This window comes from Meles meles, chromosome 7 (genome assembly GCF_922984935.1).
Source record: "Meles meles chromosome 7, mMelMel3.1 paternal haplotype, whole genome shotgun sequence".
In the NCBI taxonomy this organism is placed as follows: domain Eukaryota; kingdom Metazoa; phylum Chordata; class Mammalia; order Carnivora; family Mustelidae; genus Meles; species Meles meles.
In genome coordinates, this window is record NC_060072.1 from 12,228,817 (window position 1) to 12,246,312 (window position 17,496).

At 52.9% G+C, this 17,496-nt stretch overlaps 1 protein-coding gene across 1 annotated transcript in view; it reads right to left on the bottom strand.

Moving 5' to 3' along the window:
• TOM1 (target of myb1 membrane trafficking protein) overlaps window positions 1-17,496 on the bottom strand; it is a 42,405-nt gene that overhangs the window by 19,916 nt on the left and 4,993 nt on the right. Inside the window, exon 2 of the mRNA XM_046012419.1 lies at window positions 1,971-2,055. Coding sequence (XP_045868375.1) covers window positions 1,971-2,055 — 85 coding nt within the window. The remainder of the gene's footprint in view (window positions 1-1,970; window positions 2,056-17,496) is intronic.

Below are 17,496 nucleotides of genomic sequence, written 5' to 3' on the forward strand. Positions count from 1 at the left end.
TTTCCCAGTCCCCCATCTCCGTGTGCACTGCCACACAGCACCCACCCGGGGCTGCCGGGCTAAAGAGGCCGCTTCTGGCGGGGGTGGGATGGGAATGGGGTCCCCTTCTGACACTCTGCCTCCCCAGAGCCCAGCTCGCTACAGGACATGAGCAACATTTCCTAGGCCGCTGAGTGGCCCTCGGGGGCCTGTCCTGCTGTCTGCCGGGCATCTGCCTGTTCAGTGTTGAGTCCGTCAAGGGCAGATCAGGGAGGGCAAGAACCCTGACATGGATCCCCCAGCATGAGTGAAGGCGGCAGGCAAGGTGGAGAGGTGCCACGGAGGCCTATCAAGGCTGTGACCAAGGGGACATGCTCCATGGTCCCTGACACGGTGGGCTCCTGTACGGAAGTGTAAGGGCAGTTTTCAACCCTGGGGCCCCTCCTCACCCCAGGACTTCTCACCTGTGGCCACTTCAGCTCTCTAAAGGGACTTGTCTCCGCTCCTCACAGAGTGGCCCAGAGAAAAGGCACGACTTCCAGAATCAGAAGTCCTGGCTTAGGTGCCATTGCTGTGGGACCCTTGTGTTTAGCAACGGGCTAGAATCACAGAGCAGACGACAAGGAGGCCACAGCCCAATGCAGGGGTAGACGAGAGACTCAAGTTTAGATGACAAGCTTGGGGAGGCCAAGGGTCACATCTACTTTGCTCACTGCTGGGTCCCTAGTGCCTCACGCAGTACCTGGAACACGGGAACTGCTCAAATCAACAGCAGGCACTTGAACCCAGACATACACGAGCCTCAATTCCTCTAACATTTACAAGTGAACAGGGAATTGCTTCCCTGGGGACGCCCATGAAGCCCTGAGGCCTTCTCTGCAGATCTGTGGGCATTTCTGCCCTCCTACTTTCATCGTGGTGGTCCTGCCACCATCGTCTGCCCAACACTCTCCAGCTTACTTGCAGGAGGCTAGGGGTGGTCCCAGTGTCCCCCACCAGCGGCTTGGCAAGCCCACCGAGCACCACAGTGGACGCTGAAAGTTGCCTGCCTCCAGCCGACCCCTCTCCCCACAGACCACTGCCGGGCTGAGAGGGACCTCGAAGGCTGAATGGATCATCCCAGTGAGAAATGCAGACGGAAGTGAAAGGTCTGCTCCGGGCGCTGATTCTGATTTTCCTGAACAAAGGCCTTGTCAGGCAGTCCTTCCCGATCACTGTGGTCTTCACACCACATCCTGCCCTTCCTGGGTTTTCCTGAGAAGGACAGTGACCCTGCTTTCCTTCTCTGCTCCCGATAGGACCTTGGGCTTATTGCTAGAAGAATCTGAAAGAGCTTTACCTCTGACAGAAAAGACCTAGGGAGGTACAGCGATTTGCCCAAGGTCACACAGCTGGTCCGTGACAGCTAGTCAGAGACCAAGCGCCCAGGGCCACGATGACTCCTCCATGGCACATGCCTTGGGTGACCTGCGTCCTAGAAATGTTTGGCAAAGGCTAATGCTAATGGGCTCTCAATTCTGCTTTACTGTCACTGCCTTCTCAGTGTGCCCTGCCCCAAATCTTACGGAAATGAAAGTCTGTTCTTGCTCACAGAGAAAGCTGGGAGTTCCCCTGCCCTTTCCAGGCCACAGAATGCAGAAAGGTGCTTGGGGCCATGTCCCAGTGCCCGGGCTGCCAGCTGGCCTTGTCCCAGGAGGATGTGGCTCAGGTGACATTCTAAGAGGGTCAGGCTGCCACTGAGACACACGCGTGGGCTGGTAGCCCCCAGGGCCATCTCTCTCTCTCTCATCTACCTCATGACAGGGCTGGGGGCGGATCTTGGTTCCCAAATGCCTACGACGCCACACTGCTGCCTAGGGTGGGACTCAGATGACATCTGTCACCCTCCTGGCACCAAGGGCCACCAGCGGGGTCTACTTGTGTGCCACAGCAGGCTGGGTTGCCGCTGGCCGTGCCCGTGCCCCACCCCGGGCCTCCCGTGCGGGCCTCACCCTTCCTCCGTCTCGTTGATGATGTCGCAGATCTCCATGTTGAGGGCCCAGTCCTCGCTCTGCAGGGAGCCATCTGTCGCCTTCTCTGTGGAGGAGAAACCACAAGTCACCCAGACAAACTCAGCTGGGTGCGGGGCCAGGGCGGGAAGAGCCAGGGAAGAGGAGGATGACGGATGGTTTCTGGGCATCCAAGAAGGGCCGTGAGGGTGCAAACGGCTACCTACCTTCCTGTTTTGTCATTTATGTGTTTTCTGGCTATACTTTATCTCTGTGTCATTTTTACTTTTTAAATTATGTGAAAATGCACCAGATATTTGCCGTCTTAGCCAACTTTTAGTGTATGGTTCAGGGGCATTGAATCACTCACGTGTCGGGCCATCATCCCCGCCACCGATTTCATCTTCTCAATCTGCAGCTCTGATGCCCTGTTCTCCCCTCCCACAGCCCTGGTCCCACCACACCACCGTCTTTTTTTTTTTTTAAGATTTTATTTATTTATTAGAAGAGAGAGCGAGCGAGCATGAGCACGAGGGCGGGGAAGAGGGAGAGGGAGAAGCAGACTCCCCGCTAAGCAGAGAGCCCGATGCGGGGCTCAATCCCAGCACCCTGGGATCATGACCTGAGCTGAAGGCAGAGGCTTAACGACTAAGCCACCCAGGTATCCCTCCACTACACTGTCTTTGCAATTCTGACTCCCCAGATACCTCATTACATGGACTCATACAGTACCTGTCACTTAATTCTCACGGGGCCGGGAGAGCCATTGACCACTGAGGCGGCCTCAGCTCAGTTCAGTTCACCTATCCAATGAGTGGGGCCAGGAATCCAGCAGGCCCAGCCTTAGGGTGCTGGTTTCTGACATGACACTGTGGAGATGGTGTTTTGTTCCATTTTTGTAAATCAAACGTTCCTTCTTGATTCTCTAGCAACTTTTGGCAACCATTCACATGGTTCAAAATGTAAAAGGTTCCAAAGTGGCACATAATGGAGACTAAATCCATCTGCCTCCCCTGACCCAGACCCACGTCCTCGGGGCCCAACAGGACCAGTTTCCTCTCAAGCCTCCCAAGACATTACCTATGCAGTCAAATGCTCTGCCACAGAGCTATACCCCCCCAAGACATTACCTATGAAGCGAAGGGCCCAATGTAGCTGAAAGCCTGACTCCCTTACCAGCGGCCGGCCTGGCCTTCCCCGCTGCGCCGGCTTCTGTCTGAAAACCGGATGGACACCCGCTGCCCCACAGAGCTGTCCCCAGGGAGAGCAATAATGCCAGCGAGATATCTGCGAGATATCGTGGCTCTTGCCACGAAACACGTGGCTCTTTCCATCGGGTGAAGGTCGCGTCCCATAAAATTGGCCATTTTAAAGTGTACAATCCAGCGGCACTTAGTGCTCTCACACGGCTGTGCAGTCATGACCTCTGCCTAGTTCAGACTGGGCGGAAGCTGAGGGTAAGATGTCCGGGCCACAAACGACTCCACTCCAAATCTGCTAGAACTTGTGTGGGAATTCAGTAAAGTGTCAGGATAGAAAATCAATGCACAGAAATCTGGTGCATTTCTGTACACCAACAACAAGACAGAAGAAAGAGAAATTAAGGAGTCAATCCCATTTATAACTGCACCAAAACAATAAGATAATAGGAATAAACCTAACCAAAGAGACAAAGAATCTGTACTCAGAGAACTATAAAGTACTCATGAAAGAAACTGAGGAAGACACAAAGAAATGGAAAAACGTTCCATGCTCATGGATTGGAAGAACAAATATTGTGAAAATGTCTATGCTACCTAAAGCAATCTACACATTTAATGCAATCCCTATCAAAATCCCGTCCATTTTTTTCAAAGAAATGGAAAAAATAATCCTAAAATTTATATGGAACCAGAAAAGACCTCGAATAGCCAGGGGAATGTTGAAAAAGAAAGCCAAAGTTGGTGGCATCACAATTCCAGACCTCAAGCTCTATTACAAAGCTGTCACCATCAAGACACGGGCACAAAACAGACACATAGATCAATGGAACAGAATAGAGAGCCCAGAAATAGACCCCCAACTCTATGGTCAACTAATCTTCGACAAAGCAGGAAAGAATGTCCAATGGAAAAATGACAGTCTCTTCAACAAGTGGTGTTGGGAAAATTGGACAGCTACATGCAGAAGGATGAAACTGGACCATTTCCTTATACCACATATGAAAATAGACTCAAAATGGATGAAGGACCTCAATGTGAGAAAGGAATCCATCAAAATCCTTGAGGAGAACACAGGCAGCAACCTCTTCGACCTCAGCCGCAGCAACTTCTTCCTAGGAATATCGCCAAAGGCAAGGGAAGCAAGGGCAAAAGTGAACTATTGGGACTTCATCAAGATCAAAAGCTTTTGCACAGCAAAGGAAACAGTTAACAAAACCAAAAGACAACTGACAGAATGGGAGAAGATATTTGCAAACAACATAATCAAGATAAAGGGCTTATATCCAAAATCTATAGAGTTTCGCAAACTCAACACCCAAAGAACAAATAATCCAATCAAGAAATGGGCAGAAGACATGAACAGACATTTCTGCAAAGAAGACATCCAGATGGCCAACAGACACATGAAAAAGTGCTCCACATGACTCGGCATCAGGGAAATACAAATCTAAACCACAATGAGATACCACCTGACACCAGTCAGAATGGCTAAAATTAACAAGTCAGGAAATGACAGATGCTGGCGAGTATGCAGAGAAAGGGGAACCCTCCTACACTGTTGGTGGGAATGCAAGCTGGTGCAGCTGCTCTGGAAAACAGCATGGGGTTTCCTCAAAAAGTTGAAAATAGAGCTACCCTATGACCCAGCAATCACACTACTGGGTATTTACCCTAAAGATAGAAACGTAGTGATCCGAAGGGGCACGTGCACCCGAATGTTTATAGCAGCAATGTCCACAATAGCCAAACTATGGAAAGAACCTAGATGTCCACCAACAGATGAATGGATAAAGAAGAAGTGGTATATATACACAATGGAATACTATGCAGCCATCAAAAGAAATGAAATCTTGCCATTTGCGACAACGTGGATGGGACTAGAGGGTATTATGCTTAGCAAAATAAGTCAATCAGAGAAAGACAATTATCATATGATCTCCCTGATATGAGGAAGTTGAGAGGCAACATCGGGGTTTGGGGGGTAGGAAAGGAATAAAGGAAACAAGATGGGATCGGGAGGAAGACAAACCATAAGAGACTCTTAATCTCACAATACAAATTGAGGGTTGCGGTGGGGGGGGGGATGGGTGGTGGTAGGGGGGGCAGCAGGGGGGAGGGGGGAGGGTGGGAGGGTGGTTGGGTTATGGATACTGGGGGAGGTATGTGCTATGGTGAGTGTGATGAAGTGTGTAAACCTGGCGATTCACAGACCTGTACCCCAGGGCTAATAATACATTATATGTTAATAAAAAAAAATACTGTATTGCATATTTGAAGGTTTCTAAGAGAATAAATCTTAATTTAAAGTTTTCATCGTAGCAAAAAAATTTCATAATTATATAAGACAATGGATGTTAAGTAGACCTACTGCGGTGATCATTTCACAATAGACACAAATATTTAACTGCTATGTGGTACACCTAAAACGAATATTATGTGTAGTTATAAGCCTTCATTTTTCTTTTTTTCTTTCTCGGTTCAACATTTCCTTTCTGTCCCCTAATGGGTCTTTTTGTCTTTTTTATGATGAAATCAGCCCATTTTGGAAGCTTCTGTTCTAAATTATGGTGGTAAACAGAAAACTCTCTAAGCTTTTCTTTATACCTCAGGAGCTTTTTCTGCTTCTGAGGTAAGTGACAAAGGAATTACACAAGAACATTTAAAATTCTTTTATGGCAGGGCCGGTGCGGGGGGGGGGGGTGTCGTGGGAGGTAGGGAGGGAAAAAATGAAGCACGGTGGGATCGGGAGGGAGACAAACCATAGGAGACTCTTAATCTCGCGAAACAAACTGAGGGTTGCTGGGGGGAGGGAGGTTGTGGAGAGGGTGGTGGGGTCATGGACATTGGGAGGGTATGTGCTATGGTGAGTGCTGCGAAAGGTGTAAGCCTGCGATTCACAAACCTGTATCCCTGGAGCAAATAATACATTGTATGCTAATAAAAAATTTTTAAAGAATTCTTTTATATTAAAAAAAAAAAAAAAAAAAAGATGTCCGGGCCAGTCAGCTCCAACATTCTTGAGCTCTCAAGACCAGGGTCACTCCCCTCTGAGCTCTTCTAGAATCCATCCTCGGGCAGCCCTGTTTGTTTTTAAGTAGGTTTCACACCCAGAGTGGAGCCCAACATGGGCCTGAACTCACGACCCCGAGATCAGACCTGAGCTGAGATGAGGAGTCGGAGGCTTGACTGACTGAGCCCCCCCAGGCGCCCCATTAAATAAGCTCCACTACAGCACAGTCTGGTCCCCTGCTTTTTGGGGCCAATATTCTACCACACAAGTCACCCCTGGCTGGCACACACTGTACCCTGGTTAGGACTCTGGGACATGACAGGGCTGGTCAATGTGTGCGTATATGTGTGTGTGTGTGTGTGTGTGTGTTTTAAGATTTTTTATTTGACACGAGAGAGAGAGAGAGAGAGAGAGAGTGCGCACAAGCAGGGGGAGCAGAGGCAGAGGGAGAAGCCGGCTCCCCGTGGGGCAGGGAACCCGATGTGGGACTTGATCCCAGGATCCCGGGTGAATGTTTTAAGGTTCAGGGAGTAAGACCCTGGGTGTCCTGACGCTGGGCGCTCTCCAAGTCCTCCTCCGTCACAGCCCTCTCCTCTGGCTCCCACACCTGGCCCTGCAGGCAGTGCCCTGCCCGCAGGGTGCCGTCACCCATCTACCAACAGCACCCGAGGGAGCAGGTACGTGCGGCTTGCTATCCCGCGTGACTGTACAGCCGTCCTGCAGAGGAGACCCTCTGGCTCTGTTCACAACGAGAGCTGAGGTTCAGCGGGGGCGGGGGGCAAAGGGACCCCCCACTTGCTGTACAGATCCTCCTGCATCAGGCCTGCTCCAGGCACCGGGGATGGAGGCAACGGTGGACCAGACACATGTGGTCCCTCCCTATGGTGCCCTGAGGGGCTGAGGCGTCCTCTGAGCCCAGGCCCTGTGACCAGGCAGGCAGGCCCATCCTGCAGGACCACACCGGGGCTGGGCTGGCAGTCAGTTCCCTAAAGCTGTGGCTTCTGTGATGTCAGTTTTGAAACTGGCCTGACCTCGGTTCCACCTTAGGTCCTGCGGACAGACGGATGCTAGGGGGTGCTCAGGGCACAAGCCAGGCTGCTGGGGCATCCAGGGAGGGACCCAGTGGCAGGGCGGGGTGCTCTCCTCCCTAGGCTATGGCTGGGGGAGGGGATAAAGAAGGATTCCTTTAAAAGGGCTGAAAGGTGGGTGCCTTAATGCCACAATGATGTCCTGAGGGTGGCTTCTTTGTGTCATACTCCCCACCCTTGGGGACTCACACACTTACTGAGCCACGTGGGAAGAACTGAAGAGAGCGGGAAAAGTGCCTCTCTGGGCAGAGGGAGCCAAGCTCCATTCGGGAGAGTCTGGGGGAGAGCGGCTTATCAAGTATGTGGAACGTGCTGCCCCTTCAGAAACCACACCTCCGCGACCCCCAGTCATGTGGGCCAGAGGACGGTCAACCCTGGCCTCCGGCCACATGCTCTGTGCACTCCGGCTCCTGACTGTCCTACCTGATCCCTTCTTGCCTTGCTGTCTGTCTCTGCCTGGCCAGCCACCGGTCTCCCCCTCGGCCTCTTCCCCAGAGGCCACTGCCTCCGCCCCTCCTGCCTTGCTCCTTCCCCTCCATGCCCCCTGCTACCCAGGACTGAACTTTCTGAAACCTGGAAGTGACCCTGTCCCTCCCGTGCCCCCAGTCCTCCGAAGGCTCCCGAACCCCAGGCCCGGCCCACACGCCCTTCCTCAGCAACCGCGCTTTAACTGCCCAGCTGGCTGCTGACATAGGAACGCAGCTGAATCCTCCCGACCCCACGCGGTGTGCATTCGGCCCTCATCTAGCTGACGAGGGAACGGAGATGCAGAGGTCCCACAGTGGTCCGCGGGGGGAAGGGAGCTCTGCCATCCCAGGGGCGTCCTCCTGCCCCCTCCTCCCGGATCCCTGGCTCCATCGGCAGGTCTCTTTCCTCAACTAGACCCTCCCGGCGACCTCTGAAAATGAGGGGCACCTCTCTTTTCCTGGGGGAGGATCAGCATGGTTTTAGAAGGGATTCGGGTCATTCTGGAACAGCAGGCACGCTGGTGAGGGGCAGCTGGGGTATGTACGAGGCAGAGGAAGGCGGAGGCAGGGAGTCGGGCAGCGGTGGGCAGGCCCGGAGCGCCAGGTCTGAGCCCGGGCCGGATGGGGCTGATAGTTCTCCAGGTCCGACTGCCAGCAGAGGGCAGAGTCATGCCCAGAACAGTCTGCTAGGGTGGGTGGGTGGGTGGGTGGGTGTGTGTGTGTTAGCCTAAACAGGGAGAGGAAGAGAAGGGAAGTGAGAGGGGACACATCTCGGCAGAAGAACAGTGTGTCCAGAGCAGCCAACTCCCTGCAGGTGTGGGGAGAGTTTTCAGACCTCCTTAATGAACATTTCCACGGGGGTCGCTATACTCCATCAAAAGCAGAAATTTAAACCCACAGGAATCTGGGGATATCCGTTTTGTTTTTGTTTTCAACCACAAAAGTAACCCAGCTGGCTATTTTGGAAAGGAGGAAGAAAAACACTGCAGTGGTGACCAGTTCCAGGAGAATGATAACCGGCTTCCCGCCCTCTGGGCGGTGGGTGGTGACCTTCCTCGGCCCGGGTCGCTGCGGGGTTCCTGTCCCCAGCTCCTGAGGACGCCAGGCCCTGCAAACCCCTACCGGGGTTCAGGCTGCGGGGCTGCCGTCTGGGGCCGGCAGCCCTGTGGCCATAGATCACGGGGCCCGGTCTGCCTGTCCTCTCCGTGTCAGCCCGGGTGCAGACACCACCTTGCCAGGAAGACTCCGGAGTGGCGGCCTGGTGTGGCGGCAGGCCCACGGCAGAAGCTTTGGAGCGGGAAGAGTCTAGCCACTGGTCCTAACACGGGGCCCGCAGGCCTGCATAGTCTCTGTTTTCTCCCCTCGGAGACCCACGGCCTGCCTTATAGGCGCTGCGACTTTTCAGCCACAAAACGCATGCACGACGTCAGGCAAAGAGCATTCCCGAGTAGCTGCTAAGCACGGTGGCCGTGACCTGGGCCGAGAGCAGGCAGGAGTGGCCCCAGAGACACGCCGGCTCCGGGCCCCTGGTCCCAGCCTGCTCACTCCCGGGAGGGCGCCGAACAGCTGAAGACAGAGGCCTCCGCGGCTCTTTCTGCTGCTTCGGAGAAGTCCGCGTCTGCGGGGGCTCCGTGCCATGCACTCAAAGCCCGCTGACCGTCTGCTCCCACGTCAGCCGGGAGGGGAGCAGCCTAGAGCCTTCTCCCACCACCCTGCATGTTCCAACAGTCACCGTCACCAAGTCTGGGAATTCCAGCTGCTCAAGGCATCTCTGAGTCATCCCCAGGTCTGTCATCACTGTGGCAGGTCTCAGTCAGGCCCTGTCACCTCCCTGAGGCCTGGACGTCACCGCACACTCTTTTCTTCAAATATAAACCCAGCTAGTACTTTCTTCCGTCTAAAAACTGTCCAGGAGCCCCTCACGCCCTCAACTGCCTGGGGGTCAAAAACCTGAACTCTTCAGGGCAGAGAGGGACATCGGGGACCGACCTCTGCCACAGCTGGCTGTCTTCTCCTCCCTTTGGGGCCTTGTTCTTGCGTGCCTCTGGGCTTGTGCCCGGCATGCCTTTCTTCCATTTGGTCGGGCACCTGTGTCACGGGTGATGATGACAACCATTACCACCAGTGACTGGACACTCAGTAAGCACCATGTATGGGGCTCAGCCCTTGGCACAACCCCCTCACCATGCCCTTAAGAGGATGAGTAAACTAAGGAGCACAGAGAGGTCAATGACTTGCCCATGCTCACACAGCTTACACACTGCAGGGCAGACATTCAGACTCAGCAAGGTCTGGATACCAAATCCATACCCTTAACCACTACCTTCTGTACCTTCTGTGCCTCTGGAACATACTCGGGGCTTGCTGTCATCCAGGCACCCGGGAGATTCTGGTGAGCAAAACCAAGCAGCTCCTGCCCTCAGCACATTCATGGTCCAGTGGGAGGTCACAATCGCCATCGCAAAGGTGCAAGGGATGTGACAGAAAAGAGAGGGCGCTGAGCTAAGACAGGGTGTGAGATCTCACATGCCCACAGAAAGAAGGAAACGAGCCGGCTAATCCCGGCTCATCTTTTAAGGCCCACACCCCAGTGCCAGCTCCTCCGTGTATCTGCCAATGGGGTGGGCTGTGTCACTGCGACCTGGACCGCCATCCCATAGGGTGACAGTAACAGTAGGAGTAACAGTGACAAAATGACTGGCGCTCACTGAACGTCAGCTTGTGCACGCTGCTCAGGAGGCCTCCTCTCCGGTCACCTCCCCACAGTCCCTACCACGGAGGGGGCAGCTGTGGTCCCCTGCCCGGAAGGGGAGGAGCGTGCGGCTCTGAACCCCTGCGCCTTGCACTCTGCTCCGGCCCTTCAAGGCCTTCCCTCAGCTGGGCCAGAGACTAGAGGCTCCTTCGGCGTTTGTGGAAGGCCAAGGGCCCTCAGACTGCCTTGCTGCTCGGTTCAGCTCTGAGGCCCGGCCCCCTCCCTCCCTGCCCCACCTGTCCGGATACCACACACTGTATTTCCGCGACTGTAAGCTCCCTTCCCCCTTTCCACTTTGAACCCCTCTCATCTCGGGGTGGCTCTTACAAACGATGGCCTGACAGCTCAGTTGGGGCAGTTTTTTTCTTTTCATTCTCCGTAGTGTTTTTAGGGTCAGTGAAATGTGGCTTGTAAGCAGTGGGGGATGGCCTTAAAGGCCAACGACAACCACAGACCTGTCCTCACCCTAGGCTACGACCCAGCCTGGGACAGGCTCCAGACCTGGTGGGGAGAGACACAGTCGGAGTCAGCTGCCTGTGAAAAAACAATGACGTGGCGGGTCGGCTCACGTGGCTAACCATCTTTCCATTGGAAACACCACCCGCTCATGCCACTCGAAGGAACCAGTGATCCCTCTGCAGACTTCCTTCCAGGCTTTACCGTTAAAACACACACACACATATATATATTTTATATACTGGTACTATGACTACGGCTTGTTTGTTTCTATATTTTATTTTTTATTTTTATTTTTTTTAAGATTTTGTTTATTTGACAGAGAGAGATCACAAGCAGGCAGAACAGCAGGCGGCGGGGTGGGGGTGGAGGGGGAGGGAAGCAGGCTCCCCGTGGAGCAGAGAGCCCGATGCGGGGCTCGATCCCAGGACCCTGAGATTATGACCCTAGCCAAAGGCAGAGGCTTAACCCACTGAGCCACCCAGGCGCCCCTGTTTGTTTGTTTTTAAATAAGAATCCTATTCCTTACCTTTTAGAGATAAACTGAAATATTTATAAGTGAAACGATCTGATGTTTGGAATTTGCTGTTTGTCTGAACTGTCTGTCCGCCCTCTGTTCGCTTCCTACTCCCTACCCATCCACATCTGCCTCCATCCCCTGCCTAGCGCCCCTTAGCGCACTCCCCCACCCTTCTACTTGCTTTCTCTTCACCTTCTTCCCGCCCGTCTCCCTCACATCCACTCTTTGCCCTCCCATGACATTCTTGGAGCCGTATTATCTATCCCTCTGTGGCAGGTGCTAGAGAGGCAAAGATGGTCATGGGTGACAGCTAGACAAACGCTTTCAGAGCTAAGTGACATGACTGAGGCCAGCTCGGGGTGCTGGAGAGCCAGGAGACAGGGCTGAACGCCCGCAGAGGGAATAGGGAAGGTCTGAGCTGAGCACAGAGCACAAGGTACCAGGCTGGGCAGGGGGGAAAGGAGGTTCTCGGGAGAGGAAAGGCACTTGCTGAATGAATGAACCGATGACGGGTCATGGAGGATGTCGGGAAGAAGAGGAGAAAGAGGGGCTTGCAGGCCAGTCTCAGGCACCTGGGGACAAGTGACCCAAGGGAGAGAGAAAATCCCAGGGGGAGGAGAAAGGCGAGGCTGCTGAGATAGAGGGAATAAGCCAGCGGCCCAGGATGGCCCATCCCCAAAGCAGGCATGGACCTGTGCCAAGACCCACAGTGGCAGACACTGTGCAGTCTACCCAGCAGCCGTCCTCCCTTCCCCGCTCAGGGCGCCAGTACTGTTCCCCTTTGCAGCACCTGCTCCAGAAGTGGGCGAGCGACCCTGTTCTGGTCCCTGGGGGGGAAGAGGGCTGTCTTCTAGGCTGTGGTGGGGAGACGCATCCCTTCTGGAACACAGAGGCACAACTCAGGGAAGAGAAAGCCTTTTCTCCCCCTTCTCCTTCTCTTCTCTCTTCTGGGAGGCTAGCAAGGGAACGTGGTGTCTGCAGCTTGAGCCCAGGTGGTGACAAGCTCAGGACAAACACCTTGGATGTTTAAAGACACTGTTGAACACCCCAGCCCTGCAACTTCGAACCAAACTCTGCTGTGGGACCTGAGCTAAACTGGGCCGCCCCAGGGCTTGGCAGGTAGGACTCAGGGTGGAGACCCAACCCAGGCCTTCTGTCCACGCCCTGAGGTCCTGCTCCTTCCGGGGCTCTGTGCTGTGAGCGGGCCCACCTTCCAAGAATGTGCTCCTGCCTGTCTCCCCACCTTAAATCGTGCTCCTGAGCCCAGCTCAAGGTCAGCTCACCATGTGAGGCCTGCCCGGACCCCCTAGAGGGCGGGCTCCTTCCCTCCTGGGGCCAACAGCATTTTTACCGGCCCCAAAGGTTCAATTCTGCTTGGTGGGGCTGTTGAAAGAACTGCAGAATTGATTTCTTTGTTTCTGTCTCTCCCATTAGGCCTGTGAGCTCAAGGGTGGAGATTATCACCGCTCAGGAATTCGGTACATCAGAGGAGACCCGGCCCCTGATAAACCTGTGGTTCACGTTTCTGAATAACTAACTGAATGAAGGATGAGGTCACACACCCCGGGATAATAAACCTTTGTCACACTTTAATTTAAATGTAATACTCCCACCCTTCGGCCTCTATTGGTCCCTTAGAAGCTACTGTGTAGAATCTAATCTTTCTCCCAACTGGCAGTCCTTTGACTACTTTTTTTTTTTTTTTTAATTTATTTATTTGACAGAGAGAGAGATCACAAGTAGGCAGAGAGGCAGGCAGAGAGAGAGGAGGAAGCAGGCTCCCTGCGGAGCAGAGAGCCCGATGCGGGGCTCCATCCCAGGACCCTGAGATCATGACCTGAGCCGAAGGCAGTGGCTTAATCCACTGAGCCACCCAGGCACCCCCCTTTGACTACTTTTTGAAAAGATTTATTTGTGGGGGCCTGGGTGGCTCAGTTGGTTACGCGACTGCCTTTGGCTCAAGTCATGATCCCAGGATCCTGGGATCAGGTCCCGTGTTAGGCTGCCTGCTTCTCCCTCTCCTTCTGCATGCTTTTCTGCCTGCTTGTGCTCTCTCTCTCCATCAAATAAATGAAATCTTTAAAAAAAAATAAAAGATTTGTTTTAGAGAGTGAGCTTGGTGCCTGAACAGGGGTGGGGCAGAGGGAAGGAGAGGGAGACTCTCCAGCAAACTCTGAGGAGCCCAACATAGGGCTTGATCTCACGACCCTGAGATCATGACCTGAGCCAAAATCAACAGCCGGAGGCTTAACCGACTGAGCCACCCAAGCGCCCCTCCTTCGAATATTTTTAAAAAGTACCATGTCCGCTCTTAATCTGTCCTCTACACTAATGTCTTCAGTTCCTGTGACCGTGCCATCCTAGACATGATCTCTAGAGCCCTGCCATTCTGACCGATCCCTGCTGGGGATGCAGGCCCATTCAGCAGTCCTTCTGGAAATGCAGCAAGCGAACTCACTCAGCTGCCCACACTGGGTACTGTATTTGTACTAACACGTTCTATGACTTTGTTAGATATTTATTAATTCCACCCTGTGGCGCTGACTCCTACAGAATTTGTCCTTGTGAAAGGCACTCACTCTCCACCCGCCACAGCACTCAGCTTTTCTAGTCTCCCCCTGCAGCTAGAAGTGGCCAGGTGACGCAGGTCTAGCCAGCTCCTGAGCAAGGTTCTGCTCCCCTGGTAAGAGGGGCAGGGCGGCTGGCCCGTTCACCTGAGCCTCTTGCCACACAGGGACAAGTGACAAGTCTGAGGATGAAACCAATATGCTAATGGCGGCGGGGTGGGGGAGAACTATAGAAAGAGCCACTACCAACAAAATCATTCTAGATGGATCCAGACATTTCCACTCAAAAGGAAACCCAGCACCCTCCTTCCAATTCTAAGGGGAAGCAATGAGGTGAAAAAGTTAGAAGAGTAGGATGTGGACAGAGACGAATCCCACTTTAAGTCGTGACTCACCGGCTGTGGGATCCTGAATGAACTCCCCTTTCTTTAAAAGAGTATTTATTCATTTATTTACTAATTAGTAAACTACCCCTGACGTGGGCTCGAACTCATGACCCCAAGATCAAGCGTTGCCTGCACTACCGACTAAGCCAGCCAGGCGCCCCCATCCTGACTGAATTCCTTAAACTCTCTGTACCTCAGTTTGTCCCCTACAGAATGGGGATAACGTAAACATACACCTTCCAGGGGCCAGGAGAGGAAGAAATAAGAGAATGCATTTCAAGTGCTGAGTATCCTGCCTCACGCACACTGATCATGAAAACAAATGTTCTCGACTACCAAAATGCCAATTAAAAAAGTTTGAAAATTTCAAGCACTCCACAAAATAGATTTTTTATTTTTTTTTAAAGTAGGCTCCACATCCAGCATGGAGCCCAACATGGGGCTTGAACTCATGACCCTGAGAGCAAGACCGGCGCTGAGATTGGGAGACTGATGCTTAACCAACTGAGCCATCCAGGCGCCCCAAACAAAGTAGATTTTTAAATCATATACATAGAGAAGCCATTTCTTCTCGGCCAGCAAACTGTCTCGAGGTCTACGCTCCAAATGAACAAGTCTCTCCAGACCCAGCATGGAAAGTTCTACCAGTTTCCTAAGCTGCTGAGCCGTCCTTCCTGGCTCCCTCTCTCCTGCCATTCTGTAACCACAGGCCACAAGAGGAACTCTAAAATACCTCACCGAGGGCATTACTTCTGCAACCCACAATTTTGAAGTTCACGTAGCTAACTATAGCAACTAACTGAAGAACAGCTTCAGCTACGAGGAAGACGGTTTGGTAAAACTGTCCGGGTAAGAAGGAGCAAGGCCGTGAAAGCAGAAGTTTGACATGGCCGGCCAAGGTGCCTGTGACATTCTTTTCCCTTCTCCTGTGAGCGTAAAAGACGTTACTGATGACACCCTCTCCCCTCCCTCAGTCCTTTCTCATCTCTCTTTACCTACTGAGAGAAATTTATTTTACTGGATTGGCTCCTGTGAGTGTGGAGCCTTGGCAAGTTCAAAGTCCTCAGGGCAGGCCAGCAGGCTGGACACCCAGGGAACAAAGGCAGCTCGAGTCCAAAGGCTGTCTGCTGGTGGAATTCTCTCATCTGGGGAGGCCAGCCTTTCCTCTATTAAAACCGTCACTTTGTTAGACGAGGCGCACCCACACTATGGAGAATAATCTACTTTACTCAAAGTCTACTGATCTCATTTGAAAAATACCTTCACAGAAACATCTAGAATAATGTTTGACCAAATATCTGTGGATACGATGGCCCAGCCAAGTTAACATATAAAGTTAACCACCCCAGAGTTTACACCGCATCAACACAGACAAGTTGCCATTGAACAGGGGACACCTCTGTCACTTAGATGCCGTGGGTTCGAGCCTCATGTAGTCTGGAGGGTTCTGTTCTCTCCTCCCCTCATCCTCGTCCCTGGCTCTTCCCTTCCCTCCTCCACCTCCTCTACCTCCTCCATCAGGAGCAAAGCCCAGATCCTCGCCATGGATCTGACAAGGCAGTTTGGCTCTCCATAGTGCTTTTCAGTGTGCTTCCCCATGTTTGCGGAGGCAGGAGGCTCTCAAAGCTTTTGTCGTTTGCTTGGGGGACACACAGAAAGGGCCAGAAAAGGGCAGAGCTGGTGCTGACACCAGATCCTCTGAGGCAGGATCCAAGTTCTGACCTTGTTCAGACTGCTGTCACCAGAGTGGCCCGTAGTGCTACACAGCATACATTAGGTGGGCTCAGGGGCAAGCGTGGGCATTTTTCGAGGGGCACAGTTCCTTTAATGTCGAAGAGAAAAATAAATACGAATTCCTTCATGATTTCATGGATAGAATTACACAGGATGAGGTCATATTAAAAGTGGCGATCCTGGGGTGCCTGGGTGGCTCAGTGGGTTGAAGCCTCTGCCTTCGGCTCGGGTGGTGGTCTTGGGGTCCTGGGATCGAGCCCCACATCGGGCTCTCTCTGCTCAGCGGGGAGCCTGCTTCCCCCCTCTCTCTCTCTGCCTGCTGCTCTGCCTACTTGTGATCTCTCTCTCTGTCAAATAAAAAAAAATAATCTTAAACGTGGCGAGCCAATAAAAGGAAAACGCTATGAAAGTAAGATGAAAGGTGGCACAGGGCAGACAGAAATCACAAAGGTTGTACATGAGGGACAGAAGCCTGCGGAGCACTGGCCTAGACATAGACCTCCTTGATAAGGTGGTAAAGAGTTAACTTGTCCTGCATCCCCGTTTCTCATGGTGGGGGGGGTGGCCCCATGCTAATTAGAAGACACTGAAGGTTTTGTTTGTTTGGGTTTTTTTCTAAAACCAGAAGAGCGGAAATCCGGCACTTTACTCTTATTTCTTTGAGCTCAGTGAGGGAATAAAACCTATTCACCAGTTCTGTCCCCAGGGTCAGGCAAGAGGCCTTAACTCCCAAGGAAGAATGGGATCCACCCCACAGACTGAAACCTGACCTACGAAGGTGGCTGCCATCCGCCAGTGACTGCTCATTGCCCAGGGACAGCGCGGCCAACAAAGGAGCTGCACTAGAGCCCCAGCCCTGGGTTGATACCTTGGCTCTGCCACGAATTTACACTGTGCCCCAGCAACGATGGTAACGCCAGTAAAGAAACCGCAGCAGCTACCAGCTACAGACCCTTACTGTCTGGCAGGCATGGGGCTGCGTGCCGCCCAACACGGCCAAACGGCAATCCCGAGGGATATTGTGTAAAACATTCTTATTTTACAGATGTGAAACTGAAGCCCATGGAGGTTCTGTAACTCGCCCCTGGTAACAAAGCTGGTGGAGGCTGAGCCAGGACTCAGACCATCCGGTGGGACTCAAGGGCTCATCCTCATCCTGGATGCCTTACCACGTGCACCACACAGTGGGTTGACCCAAAGCCCTTTCTAGGCATTTTTCCCTGTTGTCGTCCAGACAGAAACGTGGACTAAGTTGGCTCCAGCACTCAGAGATCAGGCACCCAGAGCTTTAAGACCTGAGGCTCCCCACCTGCTGGGCACACTGTGGGGAGTAGGAGGGATTCAGAC